General features: G+C 45.6%; 1 protein-coding gene across 1 annotated transcript in view; it reads left to right on the forward strand.

Moving 5' to 3' along the window:
* Window positions 1-19412, forward strand: part of LOC124798783 (sodium/hydrogen exchanger 9B2-like) — a 139994-nt gene that overhangs the window by 111942 nt on the left and 8640 nt on the right. Inside the window, exons 9-10 of the mRNA XM_047262313.1 lie at window positions 13067-13231; window positions 15972-16115. Coding sequence (XP_047118269.1) covers window positions 13067-13231; window positions 15972-16115 — 309 coding nt within the window. The remainder of the gene's footprint in view (window positions 1-13066; window positions 13232-15971; window positions 16116-19412) is intronic.

A 19412-nucleotide genomic window follows, 5' to 3' on the forward strand; every position in this document is an offset into this window, starting at 1 on the left:
TCCCAACTACCAATAAGCCCGGACCTTGAAGACTGAGAATCATCCTCTGAAACAGGGCAGGCAGTTGCATCTTGCTCAGCCGGAGACAGTGCCTGAAACCTGTTTGTCAGATGCACCGGGGAGGCTTTCTGATCAGCCTCCGGGGACGTCTTTCGCTGTCTGCCACGCCTTGGAACGACCTCCCAATCAACCACAGGCGAGGGCTCAGCCTCACTGCGAGACAGCAACCGGGGCAACCACAGCGGCAGACCGATCTGGGAACAGACGGGACGAGGTTGACATTCCCGTGATACACAAGTCCGGCTCCCCACAGTGGTGCCCATTGGCAAGAGCCTCTAGCTGCACGACCGAAGTCAGCGCCGCTTGCAGCTGTGAGCGAAGGAATGCCAACTCAGCCCTCATCCGAACACAGCAATCACAGTCCCAACGTAAACCGGCATAATATGGACTATTGGGCAACGGAAAATCCACGATGGCTGCGACAAGTGGAACATCAGCGAAATTGGCGGGTTAATGTATGGTGCGGCATTATGGGAGGAAGGAGAATTGGCCCCATTTTATCGACGGCAATCTAAATGGTGCAATGTATGCGGATTTCCTACGTAATGCTCTACCGATGTTACTACAAGATGTTTCACTGCATGATAGAATGGCGATGTACTTCCAACATGATGGGTGTCCGGCACATAGCTCGCGTGCGGTTGAAGCGGTATTGAATAGCATATTTAATAACAGGTGTATTGGTCGTCGAAGCACCATACCATGGCCCGCACGTTCACAGGATCTGACGTCCCCGGATTTCTTTCTGTGCGGAAAGTTGAAGTATATTTGCTATCGTGATCCACCGACAACGCCTGACAACATGCGTCAGCGCATTGTCAATGCATGTGCGAACATTACGGACGGCGAACTACTCGCTGTTGAGAGGAATGTCGTTACACGTATTGCCAAATGCACTGAGGTTGACGGACATCATTTTGAGCATTTATTGCATTAATGTGGTATTTACAGGTAATCACGCTGTAACAGAATGCGTTCTCAGAAATGGTAAGTTCACATAGGTACATGTGTCACATTGGAAGAACCGAATTAAAATGTTCAAACGTACCTACGTTCTGTATTTTAATTTAAAAATCCTACCTGTTACGAACTGTCCGTCTGAAATTGTGAGCCATGTGTTTGTGACTATTACAAAGCGAAAAAAGCAGTCCAATTAAAACATTCATATTTCTTTACGTACTACACGAATATGTAATAAAAATGGGGGTTCCTATTTTAAAAAAACGCAGTTGATATCCGTTTGACCTATGGCAGCGCCATCTAGCGGGCCAACAATAGCGCCATCTGGTTTCCCCCTTCAAGCTAGAAAAGTTTCGTTGTTTGTAGTTTTTTCGTTTGACGCTTATTTTGTGAGATATTTGGCCCGGTCGCGATGAATGGACCACCCTGTACAAACCAGGCGCTGTCTTTCTGCTAGTGTAACGCTGTCCCGGAAGCGCTCCTATTTCATGGTGCGGAACAGCAGCTTTTAATGCGTTTGGTAAACCGCATGGCCCCGTGAGTGTGTGACAGGAAGTCCCGCCCATACATTGCTTCTGAAGCGAGCCTGATGTCTCAGCTCCATGATTGCTGGACAATTTTCGTCTGCCCACATGCGCGCATTGTGGTAATTCATTATGCCGTTTCTTGTGGACCCTTCTTCCTCTGCAAATAAATTGCAGGCTGTGAGCTGAGGATCTCCAGCAATCTTTTGTATAAGCAATTTGCAGAACTCTAATCAGGCAATGTGGTCTCTTGGGTGGAGAGGTTGGATGAATTGCATATGGTAGGGATGAAAGAACACTGTCCATGCAGAACTGACCACTAGAACTAGAGTGTGTTGGTTTGATGTGGTCCACGTCGGCTCGAAGTGGCAAAAATTGATGTCCAGGTAGAATGTGAATAACAACTTCTTTGGAATGAAAGAAACCTAAATTCTCCTTCTGGAAAGCGAAACGACCCATCGCAGCCTCCTCAGATTTAGTGGTAAGATTGCCGAGTGCATACCCCTTCAAAAACTGAACACAGATCAATCAAGAACGCGAAGAAGGTATACTGATCTGTAAAAAAAAAAAAGAAAAGCAAAGTAGATCTAATGAACGGTCCAAGAACAACGAGTGCAATAAACAGCACATCGAAACAGCACCTTTGTCGTGTTTAAAGTGGTCATGGTGTTAGACTGCCAAGGAGACGAGCTGTGTTCAAAACTCCCTCGTATCGCTTTTTTTTTATTGCACTACGAACTGTCCGTCCGGTCATTGAAAAGTTTGTTTTCGTTCTGTTGTCTTGGAAATTGTCATACGATACATTGCTTATAGAATATGAGTTATGTGTAAGAATACGTTACCGCCACAAGTAAATGTGATGAATAGTGAGAGCAGGCGAAATTCACATAGACGTCTGACAGAAATGAAAATAATAAGTAAACGGACGTGAACTGTGTTACAACAAAAGAATTCATTAGCCCAGACTTCCAAAACGGAACACAACTGCGAAGTCTCGAGTAGATTTCCCCACCATGTTATAGTTCTGGGTGGAGATTTTAATTTGCCGGATATAGACTGGGAGACTCAGACGTTCATAACGGGTGGCAGGGACAAAGAATCCAGTGAAATTTTTTTTTAAGTGCTTTATCTGAAAACTACCTTGAGCAGTTAAACAGAGAACCGACTCGTGGCGATAACATATTAGACCTTCTGGTGACAAACAGACCCGAACTATTTGAAAAAGTTAACGCAGAACAGGGAATCAGCGATCATAAAGCGATTACGGCATCGATGATTTCAGCCGTAAATAGGAATATTAAAAAGGGTGGGAAGATTTTTCTGTTTAGAAAAAGTGACAAAAAGCAGATTTCAGAGTACCTGTTGGCTCAACACAAAAGTTTTGTCTCAAGTACAGATAGTGTTGAGGATCAGTGGACAAAGTTCAAAACCGTCGTACATAATGCGTTAGATGAGTATGTGCCAAGCAAGATCGTAAGAGATGGAAAAGAGCCACCGTGGTACAACAACCGAGTTAGAAAACTGCTGCGGAAGCAAAGGGAACTTCACATCAAACATAAACATAGCCAAAGCCTTGCAGACAAACAAAAATTACGCAAAGCGAAATGTAGTGTGAGGAGGGCTATGCGAGAGGCGTTCAATGAATTCGAAAGTAAAGTTCTATGTACTGACTTGGCAGAAAATCCTAAGAAATTTTGGTCTTATGTCAAAGCGGTAGGTGGATCAAAACAAAATGTCCAGACACTCTGTGACCAAAATGGTACTGAAACAGAGGATGACAGACTAAATGTCTTTTTCCAAAGCTGTTTCACAGAGGAAGACTGCAATGTAGTTCCTTCTCTAGATTGTCGCACAGATGACAAAATGGTAGATATCGAAATAGACGACAGAGGGATAGAGAAACAACTAAAATCGCTCAAAAGAGGAAAGGCCTCTGGACCTGATGGGATACCAGTTCAATTTTACACAGAGTACGCGAAGGAACTTGCCCCCCTTCTTGCAGCGGTGTACCGTAGGTCTCTAGAAGAGCGTAGCGTTCCAAAGGATTGGAAAAGGGCACAGGTCATCCCCGTTTTCAAGAAGGGACGTCGAGCAGATGTGCAGAACTATAGACCTATATCTCTAACGTCGATCAGTTGTAGAATTTTGGAACACGTATTGTGTTCGAGTATAATGACTTTTCTGGAGACTAGAAATCTACTCTGTAGGAATCAGCATGGGTTTCGAAAAAGACGGTCATGTGAAACCCAGCTCGCGCTATTCGTCCACGAGACTCAGAGGGCCATAGATACGGGTTCACAGGTAGATGCCGTGTTTCTTGACTTCCGCAAGGCGTTCGATACAGTTCCCCACAGTCGTTTAATGAACAAAGTAAGAGCATATGGACTATCAGACCAATTGTGTGATTGGATTGAGGAGTTCCTAGATAACAGGACGCAGCATGTCATTCTCAATGGAGAGAAGTCTTCCGAAGTAAGAGTGATTTCAGGTGTGCCGCAGGGGAGTGTCATAGGACCGTTGCTATTCACAATATACATAAATGACCTTGTGGATGACATCGGAAGTTCACTGAGGCTTTTTGCGGATGGTGCTGTGGTGTATCGAGAGGTTGTAACAATGGAAAATTGTACTGAAATGCAGGAGGATCTGCAGCGAATTGACGCATGGTGCAGGGAATGGCAATTGAATCTCAATGTAGACAAGTGTAATGTGCTGCGAATACACAGGAAGATAGATCCTTTATCATTTAGCTACAAAATAGCAGGTCAGCAACTGGAAGCAGTTAATACCATAAATTATCTGGGAGTACGCATTAGGAGTGATTTAAAATGGAATAATCATATAATGTTGATCGTCGGTAAAGCAGATGCCAGACTGAGATTCATTGGAAGAATCCTAAGGAAGTGCAATCCGAAAACAAAGGAAGTAGGTTACAGTACGCTTGTTCGCCCACTGCTTGAATACTGCTCAGCAGTGTGGGATCCGTACCAGATAGGGTTGATAGAAGATATAGAGAAGATCCAACGGAGAGCAGCGCGCTTCGTTACAGGATCATTTAGTAATCGCGAAAGCGTTACGGAGATGATAGATAAACTCCAGTGGAAGACTCTGCAGGAGAGACGCTCAATAGCTCGGTACGGGCTTTTGTCAAAGTTTCGAGAACATACCTTCACCGAAGAGTCAAGCAGTATATTGCTCCCTCCTACGCATATCTCGCGAAGAGACCATGAGAATAAAATCAGAGAGATTAGAGCCCACACAGAGGCATACCGACAATCCTTCTTTCCACGAACAATACGAGACTGGAATAGAAGGGAGAACCGATAGAGGTACTCAAGGTACCCTCCGCCACACACCGTCAGGTGGCTTGCGGAGTATGGATGTAGATGTAGATGTAGAGAAACTGTGATTCTGTAACTGTTGTGTTTATTTATCGCAGCTTATGTGACGAACTACTATGTTTTCATCATTTCCGTGGGAGTTATCTCATTCACAATCACACGAACACCTAAACCGGGCGAGGAGGCATATGCGTCTCACTCACTCACCAGCCGTACAAGTTAGGTGCGTCGATAGGAGATTACTGTCATATGACACACGTACTGTCACTAGTGCCGTGCCGGCCGAAGTGGCCGAGCGGTTCTAGACGCAGCAATCTGGAACCGCTCGACCGCTACGGTTCAAATGGTTCAAATGGCTCTGAGCACTATGGGACTTAACTTCTGAGGTCATCAGTCCCCTAGAACTTAGAACTACTTAAACCTAAGGACATCACACACATCCATGCCCGAGGCAGGATTCGAACCTGCGACCGTAGCGGTCTCGCGGTTCCAGACTGTAGCGTCTAGAACCGCTCGGCCACTCCGGCCGGCCTGCGCCGAATGAACTGTCATTATAGGTCCCTGCCTTGCACCTCGCTGTTGCAAACGGACGTGACACCACTACACAAACAAAAATTTGAATAAAGAGAACAGCGAAAAAAAAAAATAATGGTGCGAGGCAGCCGGCCGCTGTGGCCGAGCGGTTCTAGGCGCTTCAGTTTGGAAAAGCGCGACCGCTACGCTGGCAGGTTCGAATCCTGCCTCGGGTATGGATGTGTGTGATGTCCTTAGGTTAGTTGAGTTTAATTAGTTCTAAGTTCTAGGGGACTGATGATCTCAGAAGTTAAGTCCAATAGTGCTCAGAGCCATTTGAAACATTTTTGGTGCGAGGCAGGTTTGTATACTCCTTTGTAACCGCTTAACCACGACGCCATTTTACTACACTTCTTGTTCTTGGACCGTTCCCTGTTTCTATTTTGCTTTTTTTTTCATGGTCCAGTACGCTTTCTTCCTGTTGTCGTGCTTGATCTGTATTCAATATTTGAAGGGCTATCCACTGCACCCTTTTACCACTAAGTGTGATGGGGGTGCTATGGGGAGTTTCCCTCGTGAGCAGCGAAATAGGGACTTATTTGTGATTTGTCTTCGATGTGAATAAGGGAAACAAGTCCAGTGGACTCTCAGCGACGGAAGCCTATAACACGTCAGTTCTGGAGCGCCCCAATGCTGAGAGCACGTCTTGTTGTTAGCAAGCTCGCAGCTCCATGTAACGTTGACCGGGGAAATCCGAGTGACTGGCCAGACTTCGGTCGGCCTGCAACCCAAACACGTCTCACGCGTGGAGTTTGGCACGCCGTGACTGGCCCTGTATTTAGGGAATAGAAGGCCTCCACTGCGCTAACAGTACAGTTTCTTGACACAGTACGGAACGACTGACCCTGTTATCTTGACGTAGTGCAACTGATTCATAGAGTTGTTGGATGTCCTCCTGAGCAATATAGTGCCAAATTCTGTCCAATTATGCCGTCAGAAATTCGCGCTGATTGGAGGACTCTACTTATAATGCTCCAAATGTCCTCCTTTGGCGAGAGATGCAGCAACCACGCTGACGGAGGCAGTTTTCGGAAAGCACGAAGACAAGCGATAGAAACTGCCGCTGTTTGCGGGCGAGCATTGCCTTGCTGCGGTTTAAGCCCAGGATGGCTTGCCACCACGGAGGAGAACAAAAGAGAGTGTAGAATATCGGCGACGTACGGCTGTGCTGTAAGGGTGCCGCAGATGACATCCAAAGGGGCCCTACTATGAAAAGAAATGGTACTTACGTCATCAATCCTGGTTGTCGCGCCGTGTAGTGGGCAACTGCATCTACATCTACATGGATACTCTGCAATTCACACTTAAGTGCCTGGCAGAGGGTTTCGAACCTTTTTCATACTACTTCTCTACCATCCCACTCTCGAATGGCGTGTGGAAAAAAAGGAACACCTAAATCTTTCCGTTCGAGCTCTTATTTCTCTTATTTTATTATGATGATCATTTCTCCCTACGTAGGTGGGTGTCAACAAAGTACCGAGTGATCAAAAAGTCAGTATAAATTTGAAAACAATAAATCACGGAATAATGTAGATAGAGAGGTACAAATTGACACACATGCTTGGAATGACATGGGGTTTTATTAGAACCAAAAAAATACAAAAGTTCAAAAAATGTCCGAGAGATGGCGCTTCATCTGATCAGAATAGCAATAATTAGCATAACAAAGTAAGACAAAGCAAAGATGACGTTCTTTACAGGAAATGCTCAATATGTCCACCATCATTCCTCAACAGTAGCTGTAATCGAGGAATAAGGTTGTGAACAGCACTGTAAAGCATGTCCGGAGTTATGGTGAGGCATTGGCGTCGGATGTTGTCTTTCAGCATCCCTTGCGACTTCAGGTAACCCCAAAGCCAATAATCGCACGGACTGAGGTCTGGGGACCTCGGAGGCCAAGCATGACGAAAGTGGCGGCTGAGAACACGATCATCACCAAACGACGGACATTTTGTGAACTTTGTTTTTTTTTTTGGTTCTAATAAAACCCCATGTCATTCCAAGCATGTGTCAATTTTTACCTCTCTATCTACATTATTCTGTGGTTTATTAAGTTTTCAAATTTATACTGACTTTTTGATCACCCGGTATTTTTGCATTAGGAAGAGAAACTTGGTGATTGAAATTTCGCAAATAGATCTGGCCGCAAAGAAAACCGCCTTTGTTTCAGTGACTGCCACGTCAACTCGCGTAGCATATCAGTAACACTCTCACTCCTATTGCGCGATAGCACGAAACGAGCTACCCTCCTTTGCACTTTTTAGATGTCCTCCGTCAATCCTACCTGGTAAGGATCCCACACCGCGCAGCAATATTCCAGCAGAAGACGGACAAGTGTAATGTGGGCCGTCTCTTTATTGGGTTTGTCGCATCTTCTAAGTGTCCTGCCAACAAAGCGCAGTCTTTGTTTCACCTTCCCCACAATATTATCTATGTGGTCTTTCCAAATTAAATTGCTCGTAATTTTAATTCCTACGTATTTGGTCGAATTGACAGTCCTTAGATTTGTGCGATTTATCGTATGCCCAAAATTTATCGGATTTCTTTTAGTACCTATGTGGATGACCTCGCACTTTTCTTTGTTTAGTGCTAACAGTCACTTCTCGCACCATACATAAATTCTCCCTAGATCATTTTGTAATTGGAATTAATCGCCTGATGATTTTACTAGACGGTAAATTACAGCGTCATCTGCAAACAATCTAAGGGGGCTGCTCAGATTATCACCTACATCGTTTATGTAAATCAGAAACAGCAGAGGGCCTATGACACTACCTTGCGGAACGCCAGATACCAGTTCCGTTCTACTCGATGATTTACCAAAAATGGTTCAAATGGCTCTGAGCACTATGGGACTTAACTACTGTGGTCATCAGTCCCCTAGAGCGTAGAACTACTTAAACCTAATTAACCTAAGGACATCACACACATCCATGCCCGAGGCAGGATTCGAACCTACGACCGTAGCGGTCGCGCGGTTCCAGACTGTAGCGCCTGGAACCGCTCGGCCACCTCGGCCGGCTGATGATTTACCGTCTATCACTCTGAACTGTGACCTGTCTGAGAGGAAATCACGAATCCAGTCACACAACTGAGACGATACTTCATATCCACGCGATTTGATTAATAGTCGCTTGTGAGGAACAGTATCGAAAGCCTTCTGGAAATCTAGGAATATGGAATCGATCTGAGATCCCTTGTCGACAGCACTCATTACTTCATGGGAATACAGAGCTAGCTGTGTTGCACAAGAACGATATTTTCTGAATCCGTGTTGGTTATGTATCAATAAGTGATTTTCTTCAAGACGATTCATATGTTCGGGTACAGTACATGTTCCAAAATTCTATTGCAAATTGAGGTCAGTGATGTGTGTCAGTAATTCAATGGGTTACTCTTATTTCCTTTCTTGAATATTGGTGTGACCTGTGCTACTTTCCAGTCTTTAGGAACAGACCTCTCGTCAAGTGAGAGGTTGTATGTGATTGCTAAGAAAGGCACTATTGTGTTTGCATACTCTGAAAGGAACCTGATTAGTATATCATCTGGACCGGAAGACTAGCGTTTCTTAACTGATTTGAGTTGTTTCGCAACACCTAAGATATCTACTTTTATGCCACACATGCTAACAGCTGTTCTGGTTTCGAATTATGGAATATTTATTTCGTCTTCTTTCGTGAAGGAATTACGGAAAACTGTATTTAGTAACTCCGCTTTAGTGGCACCAGCATCGGTAACATTTCCATCGATATCGCGCATTGACGGTATTGACTGTTTTTGGCGCTGGTGTACTTTACATACGACCAGAACAGTCAGGTTGGTATCCCGCTACTGCTCACGACACCTCCAGACACCACTTCGGTGGGCATCGACGCCCAAGTCGAAGCTGGGCTCATCACTGAAGGCAATTCTACTCCACGTCTATGAGATTCCAGGCCGAAGACTTCTCTGCAGATGCCCAGGATGGCAGTCCCATACCAACCTGACTGTCGCCCACCATACTCCCCGACAACCAGTAGTGGTGGTCTGGATGCCACTACTTTTGTAGCACGCCCACATTGGTTGTCACGGGTGGTACACTTACACAGTGGTACGTTGAAACTATTATACGCCCTGTTTTCACAGATAAAACTTCCGGGCTAAGAGGCCGTGATCGAACAGTACAAATCCTTCCTCCTAACGTTTCGTTACCAACTTTGGGCAACATCTTCGGAGGTGGTGGCTCACTTTGGAAGACGTTGCCTGCAGTTGGCAGGAGTTCAATTAATGAAGACGCAGGCCTTGAAGGGCTACACGTTACGATTAGAGGTCCTGTTTTCTTGCTCTTCATGGCAAACCATCCTGGTCCTACATTTCAGCAGAGATTTTCATGCTTGTCTTCGTGTTTGCCAATTCCTACCTCGGCCAGCAAGATCGCTGGATCTTTTCCCATTTGTGAACATTTGGAGCCCTGTTTGACAATCTAAAGCGCCAATTGGACAGCATTTGGCACGATATGCCCCAGGAGGACATCCAGGAACCCTATCATTGCCGAGCGGAATAACTGCTTGCCTTGGGGCCAGATGTGGAGCAACGCATTGTTGACTTTCTCAACCTGTGAAGCACTTTCTCTTGTATATCTCATCCTATTGTTCTGCAATTGTAACCATTTGTTTGTCTCTACATGTACATCACATCTACCGAATTTCATCCTATTAACTTCTAGTTTTGACTAGTAACCCATCCTATAGCAGTATTTGAGACCTTTTAACGCCCTGTATACACGAATGGCCCGACACACTGAAGCGCCAAAGAAACTGGTAAATTGGATTGTTTGGGGGAAGAGACCAAACAGCGAGGTCACCGGTCTTATCGGATTAGGGAAGGAAGGGGAAGGAAATCGGCCGTGCCCTTTCAAAGGAACCATCCCGGCATTTACCTGGAGCGATCAGGATGGCCGGACGCGGGATTGAACCGTCGTCCTCCCGAATGTGAGTCCAGTGTCCTAACCACTGCGCCACCTCGCTCGGTGAAACTGACAGAATACGGCGCTGCGATCGGCAACGCTTATATAAGACAAGAAGTGTCTGGTGCAATTGTTAGATCGGTTACTGCTGCTGCAATGGCAGGTTATGAAGATTTAAGTGAGTTTGAGATAGGTGTTATAGTCGGTGTACGAGCGATGAGACACAGCATCTCTGAGGTACCGATCAAATGGGAGTTTTCCCGTATCACCATTTCATGTGTGTACCGTGAATATCAGGAATCTGGTAGAACATCAAATGTCCGACACCAATGCGGCTGTAAAAAGAGCCTGCAAGAACGGGACCAACTACGACTGAAGAGAATCATTCAACGTGACAGATGTGCAATCCTTCAGCAAATTGCTGCAGATTTAAATGCTGGGCCATCAACAAGAGTCAGCGTGCGAACCATCCAACGAAACATGATCGACATGGGCTTTCAGAGGAAACGGCCCACTCGTGTATCATTGATTACTGCACGATTCTAAGTTTTACGCCTCGTCTGTGCCCGTCAACACCAGCGTTGGACTGTTGATGACTGGAAACATGTTGCATGGTCGGACTAGTCTCGCTTCAAATTGTATCGAGCAGATGGACGTGTACGGGTATGAATCCATGGACCCGGCATATCGGCACGAGACTGTTCAAGCTGGTGGAAGCCCTGTAATGGTGTTAACCGTGAGCAGTTGGAGTGATATGAGACCTCTGATATGTCTAGATTCGAGTCTGATAGGTGACACGTACGTAAGCATCCTGTCTGATCACCTGCGTCCATTCATGTTCATTGTGCATTCTGACGAACTCCAGCAGGACAGTGCGACACCCCACACATCCAGAATTGCTACAGAGTGGCTCCAGAACACTCTTCTGAGACTAAATATTTCCGCTGGCCACCAAATTCCCCAGACATGAACATTATTGAACATACCTGGGATGCCTTGAAACCTGCTGTTCAGAAGGGATCTCCACCCTCTCGTACAGATTTATAGACAGCTCTGAAGGATTCATGGTGTCACTTCCCTCCAGCACTACTTCAGACATTAGTCGAGTACGTCGTGTTGTGTCATTACTGCGTGCTCGCGGGGCCCTACACGACATTCGGCAGGTTTACCAGTTTCTATGGCTCTTCAGTATACAATATACACTACTGGCCATTAAAATTGCTACACCACGAAGATGACGTGCTACAGACGCGAAATTTGACCGACAGGAAGAAAATGCTGTGATATGCAAATGATTTGCTTTTCAGTGCATTCACACAAGGTTGGCGCCGGTGGCGACACCTACAACGTGCTGACATGAGGAAAGTTTCCAACCGATTTCTCATACACAAACAGCAGCTGACCGGCGTTAGCCCGGTGAAACGTTGTCGCGATACGTCGTGTAAGGAGGAGAGATGCTTACAATCACGTCCCCGACTTTGACAATGGTCGGATTGTAGCTTATCGCGATTGCTGTTTATCGTATCACGACACTGTTGCTCACGTTGTTCGAGATCCAATGACTGTTAGCAGAATTTGGAATTGGTGGGTTCAGGAGGGTAATACGGAACGCTGTGCTGGATCCCAACGGCCTCGTATCACTAGCAGTCGGGATGACAGGCATCTTATCCGCATGACTGTAACGGATCGTGCAACCACGTCTCGATCCCCGAGTCAACAGATTGGGGACGTTTGCAAGACAACAAGCATCTGCACGAACAGTTCGACGAAATTTGCAGCAGCATGGACTATCAGCTCGGAGACTATGGCTGCGATTACCCTTGACGCTGCATAACAGACAGGAGTGCCTGCGATAGTGTACTCAACGACGAACCTGGGTGCACGAATGGCAAAACGTCATTTTTTCGGATGAATCCAGGTTCTGTTTACAGCATCATGATGGTCGCATCCGTGTTTGGCGACATCGCGGTGAACGCACATTGGAAGCGTGTATTCGTCATCGCCATCCGGCGTGATGGTATGGGGTGTCATTGGTTACACGTCTCGGCCACCTCTTGTTCGCATTGACGGCACTTCGAACAGTGGACGTTACATTTCAGATGTGTTACGACCCGTGGCTCTACCCTTCATTCGATCCCTGCGAAAACCATACATTTCAGCAGGATACTCCACGACCGTATGTTGCAGGTCCTGTATGGGTCTTTCTGGATGCAGAAAATGTTCGACTGCTGCCCTGGCCGGCACATTCTCCAGATCTCTCACCAATTGAAAACGTCTGGTCAATGGTTGTCGAGCAGCTGACTCGTCACAATACGCCAGTCACTACTCGTGATGAACTGTGTTATCGTGTTGAAGCTGCGTGAGCAGCTGTACTTGTACACGCCATCCAAGCTCTGTTTGACTCAATGCCCAGGCGTATCAAGGCCGTTATTACGGCCAGAAGTGGTTGTTCTGGGTACTGATTTCTCAGGATCTATGGACCCTAATTGCGTGAAAATGTAATCACATGTCATTTCTAGTATAACATATTTGTCCAATGAATACCCGTTTATCATCTGCATTTCTTCTTGGTATAGCAATGTTTTTGGCCAGTAGTGTATGGTAGGCTATGAACGCAGTCGGCGGTGGAGGTGGGTGCGAGTGTTGGTGGTGTGTTGCCGCAGCCGCTGGTGGTGCCTCTGCGGGTGCTGCTGCTGCTGTGTGGGGGCGTGGCCGCGGTGTTCGGCAGCGAAGCGCTGGGGGTGCCCGGCGCCGGGTCGCTGGGCTGCCTCACCGCCGCCTTCGTGTCGGGCATCTCCTGGGAGGCGCTCGGCACGCGACCGGAGGATGTGAGTGGCTGCTGCCGGCGCTGCCGCAAATTCTGCCATCCTCTCTGAGAACTACTTTCCGTCAATGAGAACACTACCGAGCAAAGGAGTTTCAGGCATTTTTCCCACACCTTTCGCACTCCAGAGCGTGACACAGCCCTGGCTGGCTCCAGATTGGTCACAGTTGTGTTCCATCGTTTTACCTGTAAGTTGTACTGACACCGCCGGAGAATTACCTTGTTGGACACGTCAGTCAGGGAGTTACTGTGTGGATGAAGCACTTACTTCCACACAATATTGGACTGGCCTTCGTAACACATAAAGTGTGTAACGTTCCCTGTTGTTAAACATGTCGTGAGAATAAATTATTAAAATACAAAATTTTCAGTTCATTGATCTCGTATGATTCAGTGAGTAGTAGTGTGTAAGCTTAGGGACTGATGACCTTAGCAGTGTGTAAGCTTAGGGACTGATGACCTTAGCAGTTCAGCCCCATAAGATTTCACACAAATCTGAATTTGAATTTTGATGTTTATGGAGCCAATAACGATAACTATTATTCGTCTTTGGAACAGAATTTTTGTTATTCTTTTTAACCAAACGTGTTCCACCTAATTGTGCTAGGAAACTTCGCTATTATTCTAATAAATGAAACAAATAATTGTATACTTTTGCATTTAATTACTCCTTGGGGACACTTTTAGGTTACCTAAATATTCGCATTATTGACAAGTGGGTCCTTGCGATTTTGCACTTACTTTCGCATTTACTAAGGTTTACGTGAGACTAATATCTTCTTTTGCTAATGCCTGAGTCCCGCATGATGCGCAGGGTCGGCATGGTTAAGTCAGATGTGGCATGATTAATTTGAAGGGATGGCCCTTCCTGCCGCCACTCCATACGCCCCGGGACGGAAGCAGTGTACCCCAGCTGCCTGCGTCTAGTGTAAACCATGAAATAGTGCGAACGTGTTTCAAATGTCTGCAAGGCGTGTAACTGAGGCGGGGCTTGGGGAACAGCCCGGTGTCTATTTAGGGGCATGTTGAAAACCGCCTAAAACCACATCCATGCTGACCGGCACCCGGCCCACGTTGTTAATCCGCCGGGCGGGTTCGATTCAGGGCCGGCGCACCTACACGAGTCCAGCAAGCAGCGCATTAGCGCTCTCGGCAAACCTGGCGAGTCGTTACGTGAGTCTAATAACTGTTAGTGAGTAATTCAATACAAGCAAACATCACTGTAAAGATTCCAGTCAACTGCCTGTCACAGCCTTATTGTTCTGCAGTGGTCGCTTCTGTAACAACTTTATTGCTAGGTTATCTGACTAAAGCAAAGTGACTATTAGATCAACAGCACTGATTCTGAGTTATACATTGTTTTAAACCTTAACATCATTTATTATACTTACACTGAAGGGCCTAAGAAACTGATATAGGCATCCGTATTCAAATACAGAGATATGTAAACGGGCAGCACAAGGCGCTGTGGTCGGCAAGGCCTATATAAGACAACAAGTGTCTGGTGCAGTTGTTAAATCGGTTACTGCTGCGACAACGGCAGGTTATCAAGATTTCAGTGACTCTGAACGTGCTGTTATAGTCGGCGCACGAGCAGTGGGACACAGCATCTCCGAGGTAGCGATGAAATGGCCATTTTCCCGTACGAATATTTTATGATTGTACCGTGGACATCAGGAATGCGCTAAAAACATCATATCTCCGATATCGCTGCGGCCGGAAAAAGATCTAGCGAAAACTGGACCAACGACGACTGAAGAGAATCGTTCAACGTGACAGAAGTGCAAACCTTCTACAAATTTCAATGCTGGACCATCAACAAATGTCAGCGTGCGCACCATTGAACGAAACTTCATTGATATGGGCTTTCGGAGCCGAAGGCCCAGGCACAACACAAAGCCTTACGCCTCGCATGGGCCCGTCAACACCGACACTGGACTGTTGACGACTGGAAGCATGTTGCCTGGTCGGGCCAATCTCGTTTCAAATTGTATCGAGTGACATGGACGTTTACGGGTATAGAGACAACGTCATGAATACATGGACTCTGCATGTCAGCAGGGGACTGTTCAAGCTGGTGGAGGCTCTGTAATGGTGTGGAGCGTGTGCAGTTGGGGTGATACGGGACCCCTGATAGTCTAGATACGACTCTTACACGTGACACATACGTAAGCATCCTTTGCATCCGTTCATGTCCATTGTACATTTCGACGGACTTGGGCAATTCCAGCGGGACAATGCGATACCCCATACCTCCAGAGTTCCTACAGAGTGGCTCCAGGAACACTCTTCTAAGTTTAAACACTTTCGCTGGCCACCAATCTCCCCAGATATGAAAATTATTGAGCACATATGGGATGCCTTGCAACGTGGTGTACAGAAGACATCTCCAGTTCCTCATGCCCTGACGGCTTTATTGACAGCTCTGTATAATTCATTGTCAGTTCCCTCCAGCATTACTTCAGACGTTAGTCGAGTCCATGACACGTCGTGTTATCGCACTTCTGCGTGTTCGTGGTGACCCTGCACGATATTAGGCAGGTGTACCACTTTCTTTGGCTCTTCAGTGTACAATACAACAATTAATTAGAAGCTGCTTTGCCCTTCGCATTACATTATCATTTCTAAAATGGGGAACGGACTTCATAAAAATATCCGAATAATGGAATCTGTGTATAAACTAATTTATCATAGTATCTTCTGGGTGCTTTGTTGTTAGCTCATCAGTTTTTTGTGTGTTTCAGAACCCAGTTGCTACAGCCTTTGAAATATTTTGGATAATATTCGAACCGGTGCTGTTTGGAATAACAGGTACCCAGATAAAATTTGAGGAATTAACGGGAAACCTCGTTTCACTGTGCGTTGCCTGTATCATCACAGCTATGGTGGTGAGTACACAAATCAGCCACATTTAGTATTTAAGTGTCTATGTAGTAAAACAGTGACAAAATACTATTATATGGCCAGCATAAACAGAAGAAATCACACTGGAGACTCGACTACTTGATTTCGGAAGTAAGAATGTCTTCATCAATCGTCTGGGCTAACGGAAGAATAGGTTGGAGCAATAGAAACTTTGTACGAATTACTTAAGCAAGTTTGACAGGACATCGAGTCAAGAGGGATACTATTGGAAAATATGAGAGGAAAGTCAGCATTGGAAGCCAGCAATAAACATTACGTTCACATCTGCCAAGTACAGAGTGCACAATCAAAAAGTCAGAAACAAGAAAAAGTAAGACTGAAAACAAACCATAAAAGTAACTAATGATGAAACACATATCTCCAGTCGCTATAGCTGATCCACCTAACCAGTTTTAAAACTGTTCAGAATCGTTGTTAGGAAACAATAGAGAATGACAGGCTGAATAAGAAAACAGAAAAAAGTATAGGTTGCGTAAAACCACTCAAAAAATGTCAAAAACCGTATTATGATGAGAAAGGTAAAAAGCAACTGGAGGTTGTATCTGTATGTTGAGACAACAAAAAAAAAGTTGCAAACCAAAATAGAGTTTGATTTAACTGTGACAATGATTATTTTAAGAGAAAAAAGTTATAATAAAATCTCACATATCTATCATAATTACGCTTATGACAGTAGTGCGAGAGAAAGCGATGCGTCGGTGTATTTACGGCTGATTTATGCCAACAGTCCTCTGACTGGCTTGATGTGGCGCCCACTATTCCCCCTCTTACGTCAGTCTTTTCATCCAGTGTCCTGAACTATATGTTGCGCATATCCCAGTCTTCCTGTTCCTCTACAAGTTTAGCCTGATGTGGCTCCTTCCATCAAGTGATATGTGTACTTAAGTTTGGTTGAAATCGGTCCAGTGGTTTAGGGGGAGATGAGGAACATACATACATTTTTATAATGTGCATGGATGAGAAGTCAGTCTATATTACTAAACCGCTAAAACGATCAATCACCCTATCCCGGTTGCAGGTTGTCTATGTAACAGACTCCACGCGCAACAAAAATTTGGTTTTCATTATTTAAAACAGTAATTGACTGAATATACTGTCATAGCCGACTCGTTAAGAGATATAACCTTACGTTAAAGGGGTAACACAATGAGTCAAGTACTTAAGTCAGGAAGTGTGTACGTATACGACTTGGGGCAGTGTAAGTCACAGCGCGCAAATTCTCCGAAGTCTTTGAGAACAGTTTAACGACTTTCGTCAACAAAAACCTTTTCGAAGCTATTCCTCACTGGCATCGTCCACAAAATAATGAAAGGAAAAAAACTGTCGTTATTACATTTTTGCTGTTCAAGCACTAAAACCTCAGCGTCAGGAATGACACTTTACTTTATTACTTCTTTTCTGTTAATTCCATTCGCGACCCTTGTTGAAGAGAGAATCCACAAATACACTACTGGCCATTAAAATTGCTACACCAGGAAGAAATGCAGATGATAAACGGGTATTCATTGGACAAATATATTATACTAGAACTGACATGTGATTACATTTTCACGAAATTTGGGTGTAAAGATCCTGAGAAATCAATACCCAGAACAACCACCTCTGGCCGTAATGACAGCCTTGATATGCCTGGGCATTGAGTCAAACAGAGCTTGGATGGCGTGTACAGGTACAGCTGCCCATGCAGCTTCAGCACGAAATCAGTTCATCAAGAGTAGTGACTGGCGTATTGTGACGAGCCAGTTGCTCGGCCATCATTGACCAGACGTTTTCAATTGGTGAGAGATCTGGAGAATGTGGCGGCCAGGGCAGCAGTCGAACATTTTCGGTATGCAGAAAGACCCATACAGGACCTGCAACATACGGTCGTGGATTATCCTGCTGAAATGTAGGGTTTTGCAGGGATCGAATGAAGGGTAGAGCCACGGGTCGTAACACATCTGAAATGTAACGTCCACTGTTCAAAGTGCCGTCAATGCGAACAAGAGGTGGCCGAGACGTGTAACCAATGGCACCCCATACCATCACGACGGGTGATACGCCAGTATGGCGATGACGAATACACGCTTGCAATGTGCGGTCTCCACGATGTCGCCAGATACGGATGCGACCATCTTGTTGCTGTAAATAGAACCTGGATTCACCCGAAAAAATGACGTCTTGTCATTCGTGCACCCAGGTTCGTCGTTGAGTACACCATCGCAGGCGCTCCTGTCTGTGATGCAGCGTCAAGGGTAACCGCAACCGTGGTCTCCGAGCTGATAGTCCATGCTGCTGCAAACGTCGTCCAACTGTTCGTGCAGATGGTTGTTGTCTTGCAAACGTCCCCATCCGTTGACTCAGGGATCGAGATGTGGCTGCACGATCCGCTACAGCCATGCGGATAAGATGCCTGTCATCTCGACTGCTAGTGATACGAGGCCGTTGGGATCCAGCACGGCGTTCCGTATTACCCTCTTGAACCCACCGATTCCATATAATGCTAACAGTCATTGGATCTCGACCAACGCGAGGAGCAATGTCGCGATACGATTAACCGCAATCGCGATAGGCTACAATCCCACCTTTATCAAAGCCGGAAACGTGACGGTACGCATTTTTCCTCCTGACATGAGGCATCACAACAACGTTTCACCAGGCAATGCTGGTCAACTGCTGTTTGTATATGAGAAATCGGTTGGAAACTTTCCTCATGCCAGTACGTCGTAGGTGTCACCACCGGCGCCAACCTTGTGTGAATGCTCTGAAAAACGAATCATTTGCATATCACAGCATCTCCTTCCTGTCGGTTAAATTTCGCGTCGGCAGCACGTCGTCTTTGTGGTTTAGCAATTTTAATGGCCAGTAATGTACTACTAAGTGTACCTGAAAGTTATATAATTGTGCGCCACATAGGTCAGGATACATGACGTCATAAACATTCAGATATTTGAAAAACCAACTTTCCTTATAATGAGGTGGAAATTATCAAGACCGCACTCATATAGTGTCTGAATTTATTCTGTGCAGGGGACTTCGACTTATTAAAGAATCTGATGTGGAGGAGTTATTGGTACCCCGATGTTCCAGAATGCGGCAAGTGTCCCTCGCCCACTTACCCTCATTCCTCTGTCCCATACCCTCTTGCTAGCGTCTGTGATCTGCAGTACTGTGCAGTGTAAATGTAATTTAACTAGAGAGCTTCATTAAGTCTAGTGTGTATTTCTTCCACTTGAAGTTGTGGTCTCTTTATTGTAATCTAATTACTGTGTTCCAGTAAT

This window comes from Schistocerca piceifrons, chromosome 5 (genome assembly GCF_021461385.2).
Source record: "Schistocerca piceifrons isolate TAMUIC-IGC-003096 chromosome 5, iqSchPice1.1, whole genome shotgun sequence".
NCBI classification, from domain to species: domain Eukaryota; kingdom Metazoa; phylum Arthropoda; class Insecta; order Orthoptera; family Acrididae; genus Schistocerca; species Schistocerca piceifrons.